The sequence below is a fragment of the Hippocampus guttulatus genome, chromosome 18 (genome assembly GCF_054856545.1).
Source record: "Hippocampus guttulatus isolate MCC_2025c chromosome 18, RoL_Hgut_1.0, whole genome shotgun sequence".
Lineage (NCBI taxonomy): Eukaryota > Metazoa > Chordata > Actinopteri > Syngnathiformes > Syngnathidae > Hippocampus > Hippocampus guttulatus.
In genome coordinates, this window is record NC_141278.1 from 3,618,315 (window position 1) to 3,642,472 (window position 24,158).

The 24,158-nt window shown below is 45.5% G+C and overlaps 1 protein-coding gene and 1 long non-coding RNA gene across 5 annotated transcripts; one reads left to right on the forward strand and one right to left on the reverse strand.

The window, feature by feature from the left end:
- Positions 1–67: 67 nt before the first annotated feature.
- On the forward strand, positions 68–24,158 carry trit1 (tRNA isopentenyltransferase 1). 4 transcript variants are annotated; one of them, XR_015103786.1, is made up of 12 exons: positions 68–240; positions 10,454–10,594; positions 11,919–12,017; positions 12,175–12,320; positions 12,754–12,896; positions 12,975–13,086; positions 15,569–15,681; positions 15,769–15,846; positions 17,586–17,688; positions 22,149–22,258; positions 22,817–22,934; positions 23,616–23,638. XR_015103786.1 is itself a non-coding variant. In XM_086137270.1 (11 exons), the coding sequence occupies exons 1-11, from the start codon at positions 82–84 to the stop codon at positions 23,780–23,782; spliced, it is 1,386 nt and encodes a 461-aa protein (XP_085993396.1). In that variant the 5' UTR covers positions 68–81; the 3' UTR covers positions 23,783–24,158. The 4 variants fall into 4 exon arrangements, 2 of the variants coding, with proteins under 2 accessions (XP_085993396.1, XP_085993397.1); XR_015103785.1 differs by lacking the exon at positions 23,616–23,638 and adding an exon at positions 23,066–23,095; XM_086137270.1 differs by lacking the exon at positions 17,586–17,688 and having other exon boundaries at positions 23,616–24,158.
- LOC147190665 (uncharacterized) lies at positions 9,684–11,406 on the reverse strand. The gene is made up of 3 exons (XR_015103787.1): positions 11,072–11,406; positions 10,883–10,945; positions 9,684–10,813 (listed from the first exon to the last, which is right to left on the reverse strand). It is a non-coding gene; the product is annotated as an uncharacterized LOC147190665 (long non-coding RNA).

The following is a 24,158-nucleotide window of genomic DNA, read 5'->3' on the forward strand; positions in this document are numbered from 1 at the left end:
CGGCAACGGAACACCGCCTTCTCGCCGATACAAGCCACGCATGCGCGTTAAAGGGCGCCAGCCTGGTTTGAGAAAGGCATCATGGCGGCGTCCACGCTTAGCATTAAGTGTGGTTTGAGGAGAGCATTGTCGCCGTCTTTAGTGGTCATTCTAGGAGCCACCGGCACCGGGAAATCAAAGTTGGCCATTGAGATCGGAAAACGACTCCGGGGAGAGATAATCAGCGCCGATTCCATGCAGGTATGAAGCGTGACAACGCGGGAGAGGACGGCATTTGGAGTGAGGGGCTGAAGTCAAGCTATTAAAAAAAATAAGATAACGAGGCTCAGAAAATGACTTTTACTTTCACTAAATAAATGTATTTTGGACTTTTGTTTGAATTTACGCTCCTGGTCATGGTAAAATGTTTAATGCTGCTGGGTCATTCAAAACAAAACAAAAAAACCCGATCCAACGTCAACGCTTGTCCTGAATGCGCCTCGAAATTAATTTAAAAATAACTACACCCAAAGCATTAGGTACGCTATTCAATTGACTTATACCACAAAGATTAACGAGAAGTGTGTGTGGGGGGGGGGGGGGGGAGAGAAATCGAGACGCTTATTTTTTTTGTGGCAGGCCCCTCAAGTGTGGGCTACTTACTGGGTGACATCAAACGTGACGAATAGACGGACGGTGCCTAAAATGATGGAGACAAATCTTTGAGTAGTACTCGAAGATACCATATATGAGAACAATTTATAATTCCATTCTTACAGATAAAAAGTGGTATTTTCGGTGTAGAGACAGAAAATAGGGTGGAAAATTCATTTCATTCAAGTGCAGCCTGGTTATCAATGGCAACGCAAGATGGCTGCTGATGGCTTCACTTCTCACGAAGGTGGGTAAGTGTCATTGTTAGTCCATTCATATGCGCATAAGTCATTGGCGTGGTGGACTGTTCCATTTAACAATATTGACACCACCTTTTAAAAAAATGCAGTTTGAAGCTGCTGCTATAGTATCTTATATACTCGTGAGCTTGCAATTTCACAATTGAATTAATACCTTGCCCTACAAAGCAGAAACATTTTTGGGAGTTTTTAAATTGCCCCAAATTACTAGTGACCTTACTTACTTACTTCACTAGCTTAATGATAACACAATCCATGTCACAATGTTATCACCCTGGAGAAAGCAGGGTGGTGTGGACCGATGTTGGCAGTGGTGAGAGTTAAGGTCAGGTTGTATTTTCAACAGCAGCATATGTACACAGTAGACGTGTGTTATGTTTATGTTTTATGCCACAACAGGCAAGGGCAAAATAGAGTGGTGCTTGCTCTTTTAGTGGAGACAGCGATGTTACCGTGGTAACCGGAGCATCATGGATATGGTCTATGAAAATGAAGGCCATGTCCCTCTTAACTGTGAACTTTTTGACCTGTTCTAATTTGCATCTCCAACCAGCAGCTCCTGACATTTGGTGTGCACCTGTATATTGACATTTATGGCGACAAGAGCCATAGAACCAAAAGTACATCCAAGGGCAGGTATGGGCCCGGTTGTTTAAATGGAAGCTTGTTTTTTATAGTATTTAATCATCCGTCAGTTTCTGTTCGTTATTTCCTCATTTAGTGGCCTGGGTCTGTTTAGTTGCTCAACTGTAGAGTGTAGAGTGCCTTTCAGAGGTAATTATTTATCTGAGGAGAGGCCTTTAATTTGTTCAAATGCATTTTAATTTGACAATAAAGTTGACTTGACTTCATGATGACACAAATTTTCCATTTATTTTAAAGTTGATGCATTATGGCTAATTGACTTTTGATTGCATATATACCGCTACCGTGGTAACCTGACTTAGTGTTCTTCTGTTTGCCAGCAGTGAAGTCATTGGGTTATTTTTCCCCCCACATCAAAGCCATTGCTAAAATTGTTGATTTCAACTTTTTTTTTGTTTTTTTGTTTTTACATTATGACTGCCAAAGTGTTGGACTGTGGAACGTTTTTCAAACAGGTGAACATTTCTCTTGTAACACGCATGTCTTATTTTGCAAAAAATAAAAATAAAAATTGGGTCGGCAGCACCATGCCATTTGTTCTTTGTTTTTCAGAAATGTATAGTAAAATAGTCAAAGTATATTTGAAAGCAAAGTGGCAACGAGTGTGACTACTTCACAGAAAAAATACATGTGTGGATGATCAAAATGGTGCTACGCGTGGTGTGTGTCTGTGTGCACGTCTTTGTTTGTTTCTGCGTGTGTGTTTGGAGATAAGAAGCATCCCCGGCGAGTTCCCGAGTGCTATTCTCCATTCTCTTTAGCTCGTCCTCTCTGTTTGGTTGTCAGGCTCCCATCGCCATGGCAACACCGGGCCAGCACAAATGCAGCAACATGACGGGTTCCGCTCGCGTCTCCGTCGCACGTGCTCCGACACCCATAATTGTCATTAGCCTCATAATCGCTGACTTATTTTTAACCCTGCACTCCTGCTGTTTTTGTGTTGTCCTTGACAGTAGGAGTCACCTGCTATTGAGTTAACTGGGTTACACTAATAACATCTCTGCTGCCCATAATATCTCCGAAGACCAGTGGCTCTTGCAAGAGAGAAAAAGCAGTGGCCTAGTTAGTTGGTGCGCCTCGCTCCACAATCCCCGGCCTTGTTGCCACCCTCCCGTTAGAACGCGCAGCGGCCCGAGAGAAGGCGGGAAAAAAAATCGCCAGGCGGACATGACGGGAGAGACTGAGACTGTTAATGTGAGAATGAGGACTGTGTGCGGGTTCGAGCTAGCCCGTGTTGTCTTTGGGATAGGAAACAGTCTAGTCTTGTTTGGGAGAAAGCGGCATTGTGCTGAGCTGGTGCATATTCAGCGCCGCGCTACGCCGACCCGGCGGCTGATGGTGAATGGCCGCTGGGAAGTGCCCATTGTCCTGGATAGAATCGGTTCCCACAGTCCCTAACGCTCCTATTGTGCTCCAATCACGCCCCTCTTCGTGCCCCCTCACACTTCATTGAACACGCAGGGAGATATTATTCCCTCATTAAATGAACATGCTATCCATGGCACTCATACGTGCTCAATGTTTCGCTGTACGATCAATAAATCAAGCGATTCCTGAAGTGGGAGCTCTCGCGGGGTCTTTTAGAGTCAGAAATATGGAGCCGCTATGCTGAGTTGGGGAACGCGATCGGCACCCATCAGCTGATATGGAGGAGGCCTAAATTAGCCGGTCATTCATCAAACTGCACGCAGCCCTCGGAATGGAACTGGGTTACTAGTGCAGTACATGAACTGTGCCGCTAAATGAGGCCCATTTTTGTGTAGCTCACGCCGTGACAAGTTCTTCAAAGAGGCTGTTTGTTTGTGCTCTTGTTAAAGGAGCATCTCTGTTCCGAAATCAGTGTGGATTCACAGAAACCGGAGAAAGAAACTTCTTGCTAGTGAATTTAATACGGCAGAAGCCGACTGTCGCTTGTTGGAACATAATGGTGATAACCCCCGCAAGTAGTCAAGTACTGACGCAGTCGATGGAGCACTTTTATTACACAAATGGCAAGGAGACAAACATATAATAAGCACATTTATACACCAGTTGCTGATCACCACAATTCAGTCACTCAACATGCAGACGCTAGCCAGCTGTACTCTTTTGCTGACATCCATGTCACTCACCATAACAGGCTCTGCCTCTTCGATCCCTACACACTCACAGATACTACGATGCTTTCACTGTAGTTAAGATTTACAGCCGATGTGCTTTTCTTCGTGTGTTTGTGGTGTTTCGGCAGTTTGAATCTGACTTCCACGTTCACCCTTCACTCATGTATCAGTCCACAATTGGCAGAGGCTTGATTCAGATCAAAAGATATCAGATTGCAGGATTTTTTTTTCAATTGTAATACATTCTTTTCACACTGCAGTGACACATAACACAACTGACACACAGGAGAGGTAAAATATCAGAATTGGGTCACTTGCGTTGCACCATGCAGTGTAAATCCAGCCCAAGTAAACATCACAGCTGCAAAAACAGGCACTGTCTACACCGTTCTAATGCTGGATCATCATGTCTGGAATGCAAAGTTGGATTGCTTATTTTAAGGTATCGGTGGTGCACAACTGCACTGCATCATATTGAGAGGCGTTTCTCACATCTGGCCCTGCTTAGGTAAAATATGGTTACGCGGGCTCACGCATTCCCAGAATCTAGCCTGATTTGCGCAATTTTCCCCCTGTCTTGATCAAACACTGCAAAGGCCCAATCATTGGATGTCTGTGAAAGATTCTCCTGAGTGATTATTCTGTGGTGCGTCAACAGTGATTTTCTTTCGTTCCCTTGTGTTCTCCGTAACACAGTGTGGCCCGACCATCGTAAATGTTAAATCTGATCAATATCTACGATTTCGTAAGTCATCCTGTATGTGCTCTATACTGAGATTCGGACTTTATGATATGCTACCGAAACATATCCGAAGAGTTTGTGAACCGAGTTGGCCACCTCAATGTCGTCGGTACCAGATATGCTAATGCCTAGCTTTAAAAAAAAAAATATTTCTCCCTTTCTAACCTCGAGCATTTATTCTTTTGTATTTTCCTTCAGTCTGCATGCCTGGTAGCACCATACTGCCCCCCACAGGTCAATATTTGTACTACAACGCTGGTTTGGTGGACACGCATCATTTTTTTCCCGCGCATTTTTAGCGTGGGCCCATTCAGTTGTCCATTTTTTTATCGACTTGTCCTTGTTAAGGTCACGTGTGAGTTGAAGACCATCCCAGCTGACTTTTGGGCAAGAGAGAGAGTATGCCCAGGACAATTGTCATCATCAACACCAGACACTGGTCAACCGCGCACAAAGCAGCTGGTGGGATAACTCAAGCCTGCCTAAAATTAAAAAAAAGTTAATTGTCATTCAAAGCATGCGGTGATGTGTGTGATTTCTTAACTAACAACATATTGTCATCCAAAAATAAATGTCTCTTCTTGGCAGGGGGCAGTATTTCTGTGTGTGTGAGAGCAAGGGGGCCGTCCTCTCGAGGGTCCAACAGGTCAACCGAACAGGTCATGCGTGTGTCCGAGGGCCTTTAGGGCGGGGGATGTACTGGTGGGCGCTGAGCATTCACTTTACGCATGCTTGGCCGTAAGAGCGGCTGCGTTGCTTTATATGTGAGCTTAGTGACAAAAGAGGTCTATTTGTCACCGTGTGTTGAATGTGTGAGAAACATGCAGCAGCACAGCCGCCTCATGTAATCAGTTGGCTTGCAGAGCTTTAAATTAGCACGCGGAATGGCTGGCCATGTTTTTAGTTACGATCCGGAGGCGCGGACACACACACATTTACACCAGCTGCTTTGCGTAGCAACAGATCTCGGCATTGCCGGTTTACTGTGGTTTTAAAAAGTCACATTTTCAATAACGGCTAATACTCACCGTCACCGATAATGAGCTCTTTTTGTAAATCCCTTTTCGGTGAGCAGAGAGGGGAGGGGAAAGGTGAGTTACGCATTGTGAATGGGGGGGGGGTGGGGCAGGTGTGTTCATTTTGGTGTTATCTCTCTAACACTCGCTCATACTGATTACGGATAAGTTCAACGCGGCACCTCATGGCAAAGAAATCTCTTGACAGCTGCAGTTGTTGCCGTTCATAAACATAGGCTGTAAAATTTCCGACACCCCGAAGCGGAGGTGTGGCACGGTCTGGGCTGACAATCGTAAATGTTAAACTTGTTCAATATTAACGATTGCTTTTTCTTTGTGTGTCTGGTTGAACAGCGAGTTGGAACGATAGCAAATTACGAAGCAAAAACGAAATTACACAAATAGAGGAGCAACTGGTTGCGTTGAGTGTCCTTCCACTGCGGAGGCCGCGCTCACACGTAGACTGGCTGCTTATCGACGTATGAAACGCATCCTCCAGTTCACGCTCACTTTTCCACTCCCACCATCACGTCTGCTGTGACCACGACCTGTCTGGGCTCGTGACGCAGCCGTGAAATTGAAATTCAGACGTCGCCTCCGCCGACATCACATTTTCTGATGAATTATCGGAGCCCGTGTGGGAACGGAGCGAGAACACAGGGCTGATTAACTCCCCATTTCCGTCGGCCACGCTCGTGCGCTTTCATTGAGCGGCAAAAGGCAGCGCCAGGGCGCGGCGGCTGATGCTACAGTAGCGCAGTGAGGGAGAAGTGGATGTGTGGCGGGACGGATGGAGGAGGAGGCAGGACGGCATGAATGATTTATTAGTCTGGCATTACTGGGCCATTCCCCACAGAGAGTAAGAGAGAGGAGATGGAAGGATTCAATTGTTGAAGGGTGGTGCTTTGAGGGAAAAGACGAAAGGGGGGGGGGGCGATAATCATGTACTTGAGGTGTAAGATGCAAACATTAAAACCAGAGCGGCCATTTGCTTTTTTTTTTTTTTTTAAAGGACCGCTTAAAGGTCATTGCATGTAAAATAAACCAAAAATTTTCCAATCACCGCTCACGTTTTCTTCAAATTTTGCAGAGTGGTTGAAAATGAAATGAGAGGAAAAGACCAGAACACAGAATTTGGAATTTCACAACCTCTTAATTTGAGATGGGGTATATAGGCTGAAAGATGTTCCGCTTACTCGTGTCGGCACTTGACTTGAGAGGCGTTTTACAACAACACCGCTTATGAAGCAGATTTCAGCATATTGTTTTACATCTCTGGCCCAGAAGCTTTTTATCGACAAATATTTACTCTAATTACGACTGCGCTTGTCTGACTTTCACGCGAATTTGGGTTACGTCCACCGGAGGAACTGAACTGAATTTCACATGCATTTTGCTGCCGTTTTAAAAAGATGAAACCGTACAGCCGATTAAACATGCCTTTAAGTAAGTAAAAAATAGGTTCTTTGGAGGTGATTTTTGATGAGAAGAGAAAAAAAAAAAAGCAAAGCCTGGCACAAAAGGATGTCTGCGGACATTTAAGTGGCGTCTGCCCCCAGCACTCTTATTGTAAAGCACAGGAAGGGAGATAATATCTTTGGCATCATCATTAGCTCGCCCTATGCAACCAACTGTAGTGCTGTGAAGCCCCCCCCCCCCCCCCCCGGCTCCGCCTCCTCCTCCTCCATCCTCTTGCGGTTTCATCCCGAACCCTGTTTTCATTTTCTCAATGGATGTTTGTCCTCGCCGCTCTCTCACTCTTCCTCCTCCGCCTTCTCGCCACGCTCTCCTCCTCCATGTGCCAAAGGAACAGCTGTTTCGTGCGGCGCGTACGGCTGGCCGATGCCGGCCCCACCGCAGGCCCTCCCGGACTCCAGACACTCGGCTCATTGTCTTATCTCATCCAGGCTTTCGCGTGCATGGAGCGGCGAAGGAGGTCAGCCGGTCCTCCCATTTGAGTGACATTTAAGAAGCTGTATGGCTTCTTCCTCAAACTTCAAAATCACTCCCTGAATGTTTTAATTCACAAAGTCTTCATAAGGAAAAAAAAAAAAAACCAAAACAATTTACAGCTTTTGTTTTAGCCTCGCTGAAGTCAACCTGTTTGCAGGGGGTCGTCCCGTCTCACGCGAATGAGCCACTGCTCACCTTGCCCAATCCTTCTCCCGGGCCGATGCGGAGTTCCGGTTTTGTCGTCGTGACGACCAGGGCTAGAGTTAATGGGTTTGAACGACCTTCGCGGCCAACTCCAGCCGAGAGTATGAAGGGGAAAGGTAAAGCTAATCCTGCGCTATCGCAGTGGCTCGACTCGTCCTTTGTTATTTCACTTGAAAATGAAATTGTGGCTCTTTGGACAGCCTAGCGTTCAAGTCACGAGCAGAGAAGCTCAGTGTGTGGGGCGTGTGTTTTGTAAATTCGCTAAATCATTTTCACTTCCCTTCAGAATGGCTTGCTCCAAGACGCATATTTGTACACAAACCACAAGAGTCGAAACGTCCCCCTTTAAAGTCGCGCCGGGAATTCTCATTTTTAAGTTTGGCTTGCAAAAAGATGCAGAAATCTTGCCGTGTGTGTGTCTGTCAGAAAAGATGGTGAGCGAAGGGGAAAAAAGGCAAAGGAGGGGTGCTGATGGATAACGTGTGAAAATGGATGGGAGGCATCCTGTTCTCGGTCACAAGAACACGGCGTTCCTCGAGCCGCTCTTGTGGCTTTTTTTTTTTTTTTTTTGTAGTTGCCATTTTTCCTCGTCTTCTCCCGGCCAACTTTCTTAGCCTTTTGGAAAAAGTGAATCACGCATCAGACATCCCTTCATCCATCCATGCATTCATCCGTGCGTCCATCCACTCCTCCTGCGGCCGACAGTGGTGTCGTGCAGTGAATCGGTGAATAATTGATCACGTTGGGTTGCTCTGCCCCATCATGCTGCACACTCACTGAAGAATACACGCATGCTGCACACTCACTGAGTCTACACACCCAGTTTTTTTATGATTTTGGGGGGGGGATGGCATTCAAAATATATCATTTCAAATCTTTTTCCATGAATGAATATGACCTGTGAGCATCACAACTCGCAAACCATTAGAAAAGGGTTTTAAAAGTTAGTTCTGAAATGAGTTGGAATAGGATTTGTCGTCATAGGGGTGCACTAAATAACCTGTGAATGGAGCAAAACACGATTGTCTAAATACAGCAGCGTTCAGTAAACTTGATCTAGGGGTGAAATTATTTGTTTTGGCTCATAAACGCATTTTCCTGAGCACCACCTCAGGTGTTTTTTTATTTTTGGGTGACAGCAGTTGTACATGTTTGTTCTTTAAATAAATAAATAAAACTCGCGCCCGGCGCCATTCCTGTATCGTTTGCGAGTAACAGGTAGGAAGCACTCCCTGCAAAAAAATGGATCAAATCAAAGATTTAAAAGCAAACACTATTGGATGAAAAGACAAAACTGCACATTGAGAATGTGATGCCGTCACAGTTTGCGTTGTGTCTTTAGGTATGATTAACGGTAATTAACAGCCGCCAGTTGACGGACTTCCATCTTGGCCAGTGAAGACTTTTGGAATGAATGTTTAATGAGGAGTGAGCATATCTTTGCCTATTTCTCCCCTTTCTGCGTTTCCTTCTCAGCTTCGAGAACACCTTAATTACTAATTGCCGGTATTGATAGGACTGGGCGATTAATCCAGGTTGTTAATTTGTCAAGAGATGAATGAGCATGCTCGAAACTTTTGACCCCAGGTTGGTTGATGGTTCGTTTAAAATGTTAATTTATTAAGGATCAATTTTTGAGAAAAGTGATCATTTTCAGGAGGAGGGACTTTGTCAAGAAAAAAAATGTCGATCCATTTTTTCCAGTGGAAGTAGATGCAAGTTAATACTGGATTGCGATTGGTTGTTAGCAATGGCCAGGGGCGCGCAAATCCAATACAAGCGACAAATCAAAATCGGGCACATGGATGTGTCGTGCAAATCCCGACTAGGGAGTTGCAGCGGGCCATTCCTTGGGTTAAGTGGTTTAAGAAACACTCATCAAAGTGTCTACGCCGCAGCCCCGACACCTTGGTGAGGAAACAGAAGTCCAAACCGCAGCCGCTCGTACATTATGCACGAGCTACAACTGCAGTGAGATCTGCTCGTCGCGACTCGTCTTCTTTTCCCGTGTGTTCGCGGGGGACGTAAATGCTCCGTACCGACCGATGATTTCACCGTGCGGCGCGCGACCACAACAGAGCTTGGGTTACATCACAGCTGAAACAAAAACTCAAGCGTGTAGAGTCAAGCGTGCCTTCCGAGCTTCATCGGTATCAACTCTTTTATTTCATCACCGCGTTCCAGGAAATGGTAGAAGCATGAAAGAAGCAAGAGGTGAATGTCGGAGCTGTTCAAACAAGGTCCCTATGGCAAGAAAACGCACCGATTTGCGAAAAAGCCCAGACGGACTTTGACACCCGGGTGTCGCATACCTGTAGGGAGCCCCCCTCCCCCGGCGGCCCTCCCACCAACCACCCGACTGGGTGATGTCAAGTGGACAGAGGTGGTGTGTTGTGTCACACGTTGAGCGGTTTCACATGGGCTCGCGTAACACAACACCCATGCCGCTCGCACCTTGCACTGCTGCACGCAGGCCGCTTTATATGATGTATTTATCTTATAAAAAAAAAAAAGATGTTAGAAATTGAGACGAACAATGAAACGGCTTGTATTTCCTCAGCCGCTTGTATTCTTTTAACGTGTCTCATGAAAGCCGTTGATCATGTGTTTTCCCTGTCAAATCCTTGAAATAGGCTTTTTGTATTTGTGTATGCAAAGTCACAAAACTTAGTCAAACAGAATTCTGATCCAGATTGAACATTTAGCATGTAGCTTGAATATGTGTTCAAGCTCAACAGTTGAACTTGTAATTGGGAGCGGGATTTTACAGTCATTTATTTCACTATGAAAGGAGTCGTGTGTGTGTGTGTGTGTGTGTTTGCACAATAGGATTATTATTATTTTTTTATTTTTATTTTAATGTCCCCCGGCCCCTCTCTCTCTCTTATGTGCCCCCTTTAGGTGTACCAGGGTCTGGACATCATCACAAACAAGGTGACCGCCAAGGAGTGCGCCCAATGTCGGCATCACATGATCAGCTTTGTGGACCCGTTGGTTAGCAACTACACGGTGGTGGACTTCAGGAACAAAGCCGTTTCTCTAATATCCTTCCCTACCGCTTTACCTCCCCCGTTGCGCTATCGCCGCTCCCACCTCTGTCACCTCTTTGATTAATCAGCGATTCCGAAGAGGGGACTCGAGTCGATTCGTCTCTCACTAATTGGATGGACGCTTGGCGCTTGTACCAAAACGGGGAAAGTGTCCCGAGTCGTGTGCGCAATCCGCAGGAGCCGCTTGCCGCACAGATGTGAAGGGAGGAGGCTGTAACACACACGGTATTATTAGAAAAGCACACGGGCGCGTACACACAGTTACTCTTCACTTACTCACCCACTCACTGATGTGACGAGGGGGATGCGGCAGCTCCGAGAATAGCCTCCGAGTGACTCTAACCTGCTGAGAGGAACGGGGAAACGGCAAATGGTGTAAATACAGATTAGGGGAGGTACAAACAAGTGCGCCCGTCATGCGGCAAGGAATGAAGAGTGAGGTGGATGGAGGAAAGGATGGAGGGCTCACGTGTGTGAGCGGTGGGCGTACTGACACATCATCAACATCGATCAAGCTGTCACTCAACAAGCCGTTTCCTTCTGTTCCGCTCCATTATCGCTCTCGGGCTCGCAGCCTTGCTCGTTTGTGTGGAGAAGAGTCGGCGTTGATGATAGCTGATGCCCGTGTCGGCTCTTGAGTGTTCTCAGATCATCTGAGAAGGCGGGAGAGGAAAGGTGTGTGATGAGAACCAGAGTACGGCTTGTATTGATGTGGATGGAGAAATCTTGTGGCCACTCTAGGAAGGGAACTAGGTTGTATCAGTGGAAAATTAGTGCTGCACCAGGGTTATCATAGTTTGTTTAAAAAAAAAAAAAATTAATTACTCATTTTAGTTTTCAAGTAAGTTAATTTTTTTCTATTAGTTTTTGTTTTTTTGCAAAATACTTTATTTGAGATTTTATTAGTTTATGAATTTGTTTTAGTTTTTTTTTTAAATATATGGAGTATTTATCAAGCGCAAGATGAAAAAAAATCAAGTGTTGTGAAGTGAACTGCCTTCCTTTCAATGTACAGCAATACCGAAATAAATACATTTAAAATGTTTGATATTGACTGGCAAAGACGAAATGGAAGATCATTTTTGCTGTAGTTATAGTTTGTTTCAGTTGGTTTTCAGATCATAAATGTCATTTCTATTTATTTAGAAAGCATTTTATTTTGCGAAGGAGAATGTTTCTTCAATTTTCATTTTAGTTATGTAATTTGTTCTCGGCTACTATAATAATAACCTTGTGCTGGACACGATGACTAGAAAATAGCACAGGATGGCGCAGGACAGGACTTGAATGTTTGGGTTTTCTTAACGTTACCCGACATAGATGACATGCATCGCCGGAATAAACTGCCGATCATTGTTGGAGGAACAAACTACTACATTGAGTCCCTGCTGTGGCGAGTCCTACTAGACGCTGGGGTGAGCACAATACAACTTGTATGCTTTCTTTTTGGCCTTTTTGCTTTACCAATCTCTTCCGCCTTATCTTGGAAGTTGCCTTTTTTTTTTTAAAGTCGTATCTAAAGGTAACAAAGATTTAAAAAAATATTTTCCCGTGGTGTCTCTTCACTTGCAGGATTTGGGTGACGGCGATGATGGAGACACAGACAGGAAGTTGGAACTGGAGAAACTGGGGGGAGCGGAATTGCACAGGCGACTGATGGAAGTGGACCCCGAAATGGCCGCCATGTTGCACCCCAATGACAAGCGCAAAATTGCCAGGTAATCCGTATAGCTAATATCCAAGGAGCATACTGTTAGGCGCTGGATAAATTTGTTTTATATTCATCCAAAAACGGCCCTTGACCACTATTTACCGTGATATTAACTCATTCACTCCCAAAGACGTTTTTACACGTCTTTTCAGACTTGGTCCAGAATTGGCTGGTACTGAATGAGTTAAGTCTCACATCGTACATGATAACAGGACATAGTTTTTGCACACACGCTCATTTGACGAGTTGCAGTTTGTGCACTCTAGTCTTTTGTGCACTAATGTAGGTCAGGTTGCCCCGCTCTTGTCCGTGACGGGAATCATCTTTTCTGTTGCTGACCGAGTGCACGCCGGCCGAAGAATCGCGCAAATATTTCTTGTCTTGGCGAATGAGTTCATCATCTCAGTTTTTTTTTTGCATCTCTTGACATTGCTCGACAGAAGCCTGCAGATCCACCACGAAACGGGCATTCCTCACAGTTCCTGGCTGGAGGAACAGCGAGGCCAGGAGGGCGGTGACGGCCTCGGGGGCCCGCTAAGGTACCAGGACCCTTGCATCTTTTGGCTCCACGCCGACATGGACGGTAAGGGGCGTTGAATGAATGGATCACTGCCACAGCTTGAGGCAGATCCTATTTTATCCCTCCTCATTCTTTCTCTAGCTCTGGACGAGCGTCTGGACGCTCGTGTCGATGAGATGTTGTCGGTCGGGTTGATCGAGGAGCTCAGGGACTTCCATGTCCGCTTCAATCAGAAGAAAGTGCGGAATGACAGGTGAGGAAATCAATGCTGCTGAGACCCGTTTAACGTCCGCGTGCCGTCCACAGTTATGTCCGCCTTATGCAACGTGTCGGCACAACATCGTCAGTCAAGTGGACCCCTTATCGCAGTCGCGCAACGGCATTCACAGATTTTGGAACTGGTTGCAAACACAAGGCGACCCGCGTTATGAGAACTTATGTGCGTCTCATGGTGGTGAAAATACATCAAGTTTACTTTTCAAACCAAATCCGACTAAAGTTTTGCGGGTTCGTGTTGGTGCATAATATTACAACGCAAATTGTTAGATTTTTGTCAGGCAACCAAAGGTTTCCCAAGTCGGCGAGTGGGTTCAGTGCCGGTGCATCAAGTTCAAGATCACATTCCCATCTCCCTCTGGAAATTAATGATCCGGCACGACGGAAGGATTTCTTCTTCTCCTTGAAACCAGCGCTGCAAACTCAGCCAAGCATTTCTGCCTTTATTTAGACCCTCCTTGCCGGTCTTGACGGATCACAATGTCCACTGTGGCTCAGTTTTGGACAAAAGATACAATGGGACTTGCTCGCAATGTGTCCGGGGTTATGGGCATTCCGGTGGTTGCTGGTTGGTTTTCTTTCCCTTCATTATGTGTTGTGTGGCTCCGAGGAGTTAATGCATGGGTGTTGCACTTCCCTGGAAGCTGCCCGTGCCTCATCCCATCTTTTCAGTCCACCGCTTTCTCTTGTACCATCGCCCTATCAGCAATATGATCAGCCAAGCACTTTACTCCCCCCTCCACCCCCCCCCCCCTCCCTCTTCCCCCTGTCTGCGACTCCTTTACCCTCATGACTCCATCCCCCCGGCTGGCTTCTACCGCCAGACATCAAGGTCAAATCTCTCTCCCCTGTCCTCCGTCGTTGCTTTTCACCCTCCATTGAATTGACATTTCCTGTGCTCTGTCGCTATTCTCGGATTTCTGTCTCGGGCCTGCACAGGCCGCCCATTTATTCTACCCATTTCCCCGTTCCTGAGTATCACAAGGTCAATCAAACTGCATTTTTCCAGCGACTGTTTCCTCCGTGTAGAAATGAGATTATACTGCTATTTTTGCACTTGTGAAAGAGGTCAGGTCGCTCAATACGGATCTGCGGACATTCATCACAAAAGGTACAGAGTGAGCTCACACCGTCGGTTCTGCTCAAATTGGAGAAGATTTGACCAAATTGTTCCGGGTGTAGTCTGGCGAGGACAAGCAGCTGGTTTCTGCTTGCCGGTGGTCGGTCAGCGCGCCGCTGTGTCTCTGTGTTTTAATGTCACCGTGTCCCCCACAGGACCTTGCACAAACAATGAGACAGAGAAGAGAGGAAGGTGAAATTATGACTGTCTAGAAAGGTCGCGATGGCCGTCTTGACCGTCTTTTATGTCCAACCTTCTTGACTTTTTTTATTTTTTATTTTTTTAAATAACACACGGATTGTCATTCAAGGCTGCGCTTACACGAGGATCCCAAATGATGTCAGATATTTGAAGATGGATGAACACGGGAGATTCTAGACTGGCTGACTGGCTGTCAGTCTTCCATGCTGAAACCACTAAACTCTTGTCCCGGTTGCAAATTATCTTTTGCAAATTAACCTCGGGTAAAACACCCCAATGGCCTCTAATGGTGCATTCTGGTGCGGCAAGTACGTACTTGCTTATGCAAACTAGGCACTTCAAGTATACCTGTGTGTCGCGACTCACTTGGTCGCTGACGCACTCAGCGGAATGAAATTTAAAATCAGGTGCGCACACATTCACACAAGTCGCGTCCTCTACTTGCAGCCGCTGTGACATTACCGCCTATGTGCACTGGACTGCACGAATTACGTGTATAAAAACCAAAAAAATCGCAACAAAACTAATGAATGTATTAGGTTCTTGCATTGCATTCTCTCACAATAAATGCTGCCTGTGTATGGTTGGCATGGTAACAAGTTCCGGTCTGCACACGCTAACCCAAACAAAACGCGTAGGGAAGAGGAGTAACCCGCCCTCTTCTACACGTCTATATATTTCAAGTCGAGCTGTTACTATGTTTTTGCTCACCTAAAAATGTGATTCTGTCACAAATAATGTTGAAGTTGTGTGTCACGTCCAGATGGAATTACAAGCTCATTTAAAGGGTCACTTGTCTGTTTATCGTTTAATGTAGACTCCAAAATAAGCCGGACGACACCTGTTGGTATCAGACGGTTTCTGGGAAATTGATGTCAGAAACCAAAATATCAGCCCAAGTGTCATCCCGATGGAATGATTGAAATTTCAATGAAGCATCGAAAAAGCAATTGAGCATCATGCGTTTCACTTCTCATCAGGTTCGGTTTACGCTTGGTTTCTTTTGGAATTGAAAGAAAACAAACTGTTTTTGAACATTCTGCTCCCTCGGATTCTGCCTACACACTCAATATTTGCAACTGTGTACTCATTGATTTGCGAGGTGGTTTTAATGTCTGCTATCTTTTCTTTCTCACAGTCAGAACTACCAACACGGGATATTCCAGTCGATTGGTTTCAAAGAGTTCCACGACTACCTGACTGCTCCTGAAAACAGCAGCCAGCAGGAAAGAGAGACACTCCGAAACAGAGGTCTACGATTTCTGACGAGTGCAATGCCTTCCGGACTGCTCTTCCATCTTTAGTACGAACCCGCCTTCCTCTCAATCTCACTTTTAGGTGTGGAAGCGTTGAAGACTGCTACGAGGCGCTACGCTCGCAAGCAAAATAAATGGGTCCGCAACCGCTTCCTGAAACGTGAGTTCTCTTCTTCCCCATCGTGCGTACGTGTGCTGGAGAGACGCAAGGTGAGATTGAGACACTAAGCCACTCCCGCAGTACTCTTGTCATTTATCCAAAGTAGCGCGCGTGTGTGTATTCATTCATATTAGCACTGCAAGTTTTGCGGCTATGTCTGAGTGGTTATTTACCACCAGTTTTTCGTAGTATTTGACGATGGATTAGATCCTGTTTGCTTTTGGACTCCGGATATGATTAAAATAAAAATATGTAGTCCTATTTGCATTGTCATATTTACACAGCATGAAATTAGTTTTGTGGAGGCTATTTCACTTTTGAGATATATTTATGAAGTGATTAAAATAAAATTAATTATATCACAACCTTGGCAGGTGATAGAATTTTTTTTTTCTCCACAAAATATAAGGTTAATTGTGACCATATTCTCTAACCTCAAAACAAACATTAAGGAAAAAAATAATAATCTAAAAATGCTAAACTGGTGTTTGGAATTGATTGTATCAAACAATTGCAGAAAATCTGTCTTGAGCCAGCCGAATTGTCGTATAACGGTGTTAAATTCGGGTAATACCGTCCGTGATTTGGCAGCTAGGCTGGGTGAAGATCCGCCGCTGTCAAGCAACAATCTGACGACTTCATATCTGAAACACCGTCGAAGCCAAAAGCGAAGCATCGCTGCACCTTATTGGATTGGATTGTAATGTTGCATCCACGAGTGAAAACACAAAATACAATTCACGCTTTTACCGTTCAACATTTCAATTTCATCACTCTGGGCTATGAGGTGCCGCTAGCCTTGTCCCCTTGCTCCGCTCCTGTTTCTCATGGTCGAGAGTAGAGGTGCAAAGTTTCTGCTAAATTTGCTGGTGAATTTCCATGGGAAGTTAAGATATGGAATCGTGGAAATGGAATTGGAAACTTTCCATGGGAAATAAATTCAATTCAATGAAACACTGTTGTATTCAAGCATAAATATACTTTTTTTGTTTCTAGCTTTCCTTCAACAATTTGGAGGCGATTACAGTTAATTGTTCCTCTTTTTTTTTTTTTTTTTTTTTTGCCTTAATATTGGCGGGATGGGAAGTGGCTCATTTACATTCGACAAAATAGGCTTTCTTCGAGTCTCCTTTCCGAAACTGTGTGCTCACTGCGTGGTGCTGTTGAAATGCGTGTGCAGGTTTGTCAAAGGCTGTCTTTCCAGTTTTCAAATCCATCCTTGCAGGTTTCACTTTTGGAAGCTTTTTTTTTTCCCCCCCTTGTGACATCAAAGACACAGAAATTGGCTTTCGTGCTCGGTTAGCCGCCACAGTCAGCGACACCAAAGACTGGAAAAACGAACACGCCTTGGCCAAAATCAAGTCGCGGTTTGGCGTGTGTGCTCATTTCCCATCCTTATTCACTCGCAGCCTTCTACTGTTGTTGTCTTTTTTTTTCTTCTCTCCCCCCAAGTGTGCATACATAAAGAATGTGTATGTTCCTGCGGTCTAAGGCGGGAACCTCCTGAGCGCTCCTGAGTCCCACTGGCCGCGTACCCTAAAGTAACCCAGCCTCCTAATCCTGTTGGACCCAAACGGCTTAAGTCACTCCAGGACCTCAACCTCAATAGCCCTCCCTTTCACACTCCCTCAAAGCGCCCGCATATACCATCTGGTTTCCACCGCATGCGTGTGACATACGTACATAATCCGTCTGAACTTGTCCACGCTCTCGCAACTTGCACGTGTGGCTCTTTGCAGCGGGGCGGCCCAATCTTGGCGGGAACCGCTCGCGACCCGGTCAGCTAACGGATAAGATCGACTTTCTGCAGCACATCCTCTGCTTCCAATGTGGACGTTTCGAGTTAAGTTCAAATGTGATATGTGACCGCCGGGTCTAGACCGATGAAGGCAGAGGCCGCTCTCGTGCCTTTGCCTTTTTTGGAAAAGCATGTTTTGCATTCATGATCCGGAACCTCTCAACATATGAGGTCGTGAGTAAAATATTTCTGCGACGACTAATGGGGGAGTCAGCCAAGATGACACGTTTTTCCACATTATCGGTTTTGCTTAAGTTCAAACAAGAATGATCATCCAATTTGGCTGAATTTCAAAACAAGACAACCTCGGAAAGATTGACAGGAATCACCTTTACTGTCTGATGCCCTTCCCACAAATTGCCTGCATAAATAGTTTCGATTATAAATCTTCCACAAACGATGATCCCAAAGCATTCTAATATCATTTTGAGCTCATCTTAGAACGTGGCTTTTCCACTTCAATGCCGAATGGACGCGCCTGTGTGGCAAAGACTCTCTGCGAAGGCTCAAGCGTGGCTCCTCCTCCATCACTTCAACATGCTTCCTTGACAATTACTGGTCTGCTTTCCTTCGACAGGATTTTGGCCGCATTTGGTGACATTGTAGTACGTTTCAAAAAGAGAATGGGAATGAGGTGAATTTCTGAACCATGAACCACCAATACGCAATACCGTACTTGGCTTTGTAATTTCACACTTCCACTGGGCAGGTACTCCAGAGACCCAGCTGTTTTTTAATTCAAGCAATTAAATGGTCAGTTTCACGTTAATCTGTCACTTTTTCGAGCTCGTCAAGTTGTCACCTCCTCGTGTTTCCCCACCTCCACCGTGCAATTCTTACTCTGACTACTGACCTCTTTTCCCCTTGAGCCCAGCACACGCACACCCACGCACGCCGTCTGAGCAGGCTAATCTCTTGAAGCATTACGAAGCTGCCGGGAATTTGCTCCTGACCACACAGACTCGGGGAAACAGCTCAGTAGCGGGGGGCGGGCCAATCTGAGCATGTATGAACGAGTGGGTCAAAGGCGAGGAGGACCAAACGCCTCAAAGTGGGTTACACAAGATGCCGCAAAACACATGTTGAGAAAACCGAAATCCATGCGCACGCATGTGCCCCCACGCGTACTCACACCAACATGCCTGTTGACCCTATATTTCCAGTTCGGGCCTTTGGTGTAATGGCACGCTTTGGTGGCGTCCTGATTATTTGGTTGTCCTAATGCGTGTGCGTGTAAATAATCTACTTAATTATGAATGAGAAATTTGAGCCGAGTTTATTGGATTATTACTCGGAGGAGCGCCTCAGTGACTTGACGCCTGTTTTATTTCAATCCCAGAGGGAATTGCGCGCCCACGCTATGTTGCCGTAACCATAGCCAGGTGTATTTTGGCAGGCAGGGGTGGAGGCCTGGGGTTATGTGAGCATTAATTAACACTTTTGCGTTTCAAAAAAATGCTTTTTTAAATTCTGCGTTGCATAAAGGGAGACAGGTGTCACATGGACAGCTGTGTGGATGGAGAGCTTGGGTGTAGGTTGGTTGGGGGAGGTGTGTGTGTGTGGGGGGGGGGGGGGGTAATATGACCCAGTGGTGGCAACAGGTGCGGGGCAAATATATACCCTTGAAGCTTCCATGTACACACATGGCCATTTTCTGTGGAGCTCAAGCTCAAAGGTTGCCATGGAAACCAGATGAGGAAGTAAATGTATCCAGTTGACGTTGCATATTCATGTACGCAAACGGCCAAAAGTTGGAAAAGCAATTCATCTTTTTTCTTTTTTTAAATAAAAACAAAGCAACAACATTCCTTAGAATGTAAAGAATTAAATCTTAATTTAGTGCTGCAACCCACTTCACTGCGCAGCTCCCTCTGGTGTGCCCACCTTGGCCAGTATATCAGTCAAGCAGACACAGACGACCAAGATATAGTGGTTCTACATACTACTAGGTTAAGTGGCTCACTAAAATACTGTAATAGTCATTTTTTGTCGAGGATAAAGAATATATACCGGTTAATATGATGTCTGTCTACATGTGTTGCTCCACCGTTTGTGCTCAAAACTACTGATCGTGGCCACTTAGATGTCAATGGCGTAGCATTATTTGTTAGCAAGTGGACTTTTCTTAGGCAAAGTTGCGGTTGTTTTACACACACGTTTGAGCTGCTGCTGCTGCGGGAACTCCCGCAAATAGGATGCTACCCATTTTTGTTCACATTTTACAACCGATTTACATTTAGCACTTTATTATTCCAAGAAGTAAAATAAAAAAATATTTTTTATGAGCGGGGATTGACCCTCTTGTCTGTCTTGCGCCTGTACGAGAAAGAAGGGACAAAAAGTGGAAGAGGAACAGAAGGAAAGAGGAAGGCGGCGGTGAATAGAGGCATGTGTTGTGCTGCGGCGTGGATGATGGCCAGCAAGGCGCAGCTGGCTGTTGGGTTCTTTTTTTTTTTTTTTTTGTGCTTTCTCTCCAAACAACTCTACAAATGACTGCTGGTGCGCTCGGTGGCAACAGGTGGACTCCTGTCTCGACACGGGCAAGCAGCTGCATGGCGTCGCCCGTGTTACTTTCTTCTTCTTTTTCTTTTTTTAATGTTTGTCGATTTCTTATCACCACCCTTTTCAGAGTTAAATTTTCAAAGCCCAAACTATACCGGAGTCCTATCTAGCAGGTGGCAAGCTTTTATTCACCAGCTTTGCTACCCTGCCCATGTCGCTATTTAATACAGCCCCTGAGGGAGAGGTTTGTTGCAGGTACGCCAGGTGATGCCGCCACCTGCCTATTGTACCATCAACAACAACAACATAAAAAAGCTTCCTCTTTGTATCCTGTACACAGTAACCACACTAAATGAAACCTGAAGCTTTGGTTAACAATTGCTCTGGTCAGAGCTTTCAGTGTGGCTGTATAAGCAGCAGCAGCGGTGCATTATATAAAGAGGCTCCTCTTGCCTTTTGACGCCGATGTCAGCCAAGCAGGGGCTTTCATATGCTGTGGGGGGGGGGGGGGGTTCCCGATTTTAAACTGAAGCGAGAACCGTGCCGTGTGACATCTCAAAATGGCCTCATGCTCGCCTTCTTTCTCGTCCACTTTCTATCTTGGTGCCAACCCGTCTCTTCCCTGACAATCACGCCATGTTTTTGTGGTTCAGTAAAAGTAATAGTGTAATATACAGTATGTGGAGTCGCAAATTCTGATGCAGTGTCTCGGTTTCCTTTCGCATCCTGTCTGTAGACGTGCATTTTTTTCTTCCCTTGAAGGAACATTCCAGTCGGTTGTGCCATGTTCCACGGTGTGCGGAGAACCTTAAAGTAGGAGTGAGCGCAGGTGTTTCAAGAGTTATTTTAAAAATCCATTTAAATTTGCTGAAATTATTGAGGTGTGGTTAAAACTCTAGGGGCAAAGTTAGTAATTTTTAAAAATATATGATCTCCCGATTGTGTGGATTTTCACTTATTAAAACGTATGCCTCCATTTTCTCTGACACTTGAATTTCTTGCTTTCCTGATGCTTCTCTTTAGATGTCTATCCCATCCAGTACTGTTATGCATGTTCACAATACAGTACGTTTCACTACAGTTGCACCCGAATGACGGTCTTTCCAGCACATACCAGACCAAGCCAGTTTTGCAACATGCACTTCATTGTGTGGGTGTATAACGGATTAGGCCGTAATCAAGTTGGCTATTACAAGTTAATTCATTTAACTGGAGTGTGCGCGCTGTCATCTAATTAGCTTGTTATTAAATACAAATGTCTCCTCTTTCCGCCTTTATATTTTGCATCGTACGCACAATATCCCTCTTGGAGGTGCTCTGTTTTCAGGACTTAAAGGTCACCTTCACTGCAGGATTTCTGCTACCCCACCTCCCCCCCACACCTCCAACCCTCCCCACACCCCCCAGTGCATCTGCATGTCTTAAGTCAATACGGGCAGTGTCTATGGATGCAGACAGACAAGCAGTGCAGGGATTTAGTGGTGCTCTTTAGCACCGGGGCCCGGCCCGGCCCAGCCGGGGGACTTGCTGACCGACGCAGAATGGTCACACAGGGGTGGAACTGTTGGAGAATGAGTGAAAGACCCGAGGGGGTGGGGGGGGTTGGGAAGAGAGGGAGGAAGGGGAGTGGGAGGAGGAGACATTATCGAGCCGGTGTGAGTCAGCAGGTTGACAGAGCTCGAGGGCGCGGCTCCGACAATATCGCTGCTGCCGGAAAATGTTATCCATAATATGCCCAATCCGTATCTGCTGCCTTGAAACACCTCGCTCGTTACCTAATGGGTGTCAAATAATCGACGTTTGATATTCCTGGCACATCAAATTGATAATCAAACACGTGTTCTCTGGGGGATGGAACTGGCGCTTTTATTTTTACGGCCCACAATCGATCAGTACGCTGAATGTTTATGCGAGCGGTATAAATCTGGTTGAACACCGTTGGCCTTGCGGGGGTGCGTAATGTGTGCTCAATTGACCCGCGTGCGTCTCTGTTTGTGGGTAGGACCCGGAGACGGCGTGCCAGCTGTCTATGGCCTGGATGTGACGGATGTGGCGAGATGGGAGGAGACCGTGCTGAACCCTGCACTGCAGATACTGGACAGTCTCTGCAAGGTGTGGCCTCGCTTCTTCTTGTCTCAACACGCAGCACATTAGGGGTCTTTCTGTCTTGCGCTTTGATTTGCTGCTGATTTTTAACACCCACATCTTTTATTAGATTTTTTTTTCTCAACCCCTTCACTCATGCCTTGTCCAACCATTCAGTCGACTTGTTTTGAATGTATAATGGATTATTGTGTGGTATAGGTTCCAGACTCAACCGAGAAAGGTGAAAATCCACGATACAGACCCCCCCCCCCCCACCAAAAAAAATGCAATATATATATATATATACAGTGTATAAACAATATGCCACAACTATAGAATATGGGAAGCAATGCTTTGAAAACAGCTGTCAGTGAAAGAGTGAATTAGACTGCATCTCTTCCAGTAGATTTTAGTTCTGCCTGGCCTATTGCGACATTACGTGCCTTGGAGGCACACAACTTTAAACTCAAAAGAGAGCACTGAACCGCAATATAGCGCGAGTAACACTAAATATCTGAAAATCACCCCCCCCCCCCCCGCCACGCGCCCCACATCCTAAAATGGCCTGTGTTTATTTTTAATCAGGGTGAGAAACCCTCGACTGAACCAATCAGAGTACAGCGGGCGGAGCTAAGGAATAAACGAAGCCGGCATACCTGCGACCCGTGCGACAAGGTGATCATCGGTGACCTGGAGTGGGCCGGTAAGACCCCCATGACGCAGTCGACCACACGCACTACATTACACACATTCGAGCCCGCGTTGAATTTTTAATCGTGCCGGGCCAAATTAGCTCCATTAAGGCGGCTTCACGTGTAGCTCTCTGCCCTGCAGCTCACCTCAAGTCCAAGAAGCATCACTTCCACGTCAGGAAGAAGCTCAAGTCCGATGCCGCGGGTCACAATGGCGCTCAGCGTCGCGTTTCGCTTCCCGCGTTAGACACGCAGACTCGGACAAACCCGTCGGAATCCTCAAAGGACAGCAGCGCAGCACACTAAGGAAGCGGCTTTGACTTTCCCCCCCAAAAAAATTAATTAAAAAAACAACGTCCATAGACGGTCCTCTACGAAGTCCATCAAGCATGGACCCGTTTTTTGTATTTCTGATGGAAATACATGGCGCGACATTTTCTTGGTGCTGCTCATGCCAACATTTCCATGCAACGCTGCTTTCAGTTGGAACATTTGTATTTCACGGCTCATCAAGAAAACTGTTTGGATTCAGTCCGAGCTCGGATTATTATTTTTTTTGCTTCACGATTTTGTGGAAAAGTGCACTAAAGATACATTCTACGGACAAAGGTTATTTGAACATTACAGCTACAGGAACTGTGGAGAAATGGAAGAAAATATGTTACCGCCCTCTTTTTTTTTTTTTTTTGCAGTGAAAGTGGGCCTTGGGTTTTGGAGCAAATCTGACCATTGTTTTTGTAAGGTGCATACCAAGGGAGATTATGCACTCTATGAAAATAAATATGTTGACCTTTGGATTGAAAGACCTACTGGACCTGTGACAGGAGGAAAATGCAATGTTGGGAGCACTACATCTTGACTTTGGAGCAAGCTTTATTTTCGACTTACATTTTTTATTTTATTTTTTATTTTTTTGTGGACACTGCAATCAGAGACCATACGCTACTTGGACACCTGGCCGTCACATCAAGAGGAAGTGAAAAAAAGAGTGAAAAAAATCCAAATCCCTCTCCTCCAGGCATAGACTTCGTTGTTTGGTTGCAGAATTACAATTTCAAAAGAACCAATTAGTCCCTGCTTAATTAATTGATCATTAGGTGTATCTGAAGAAATAATGTGCCTTATTTGCATCATTTTTTTGGTTGCTCCTATGGTCCGTCAAATCCTTTAATTTATATTGTAATTACATTTTAACCCTGTGGGTTTTGGAATATTTAATAAAAAATTAAAATGTA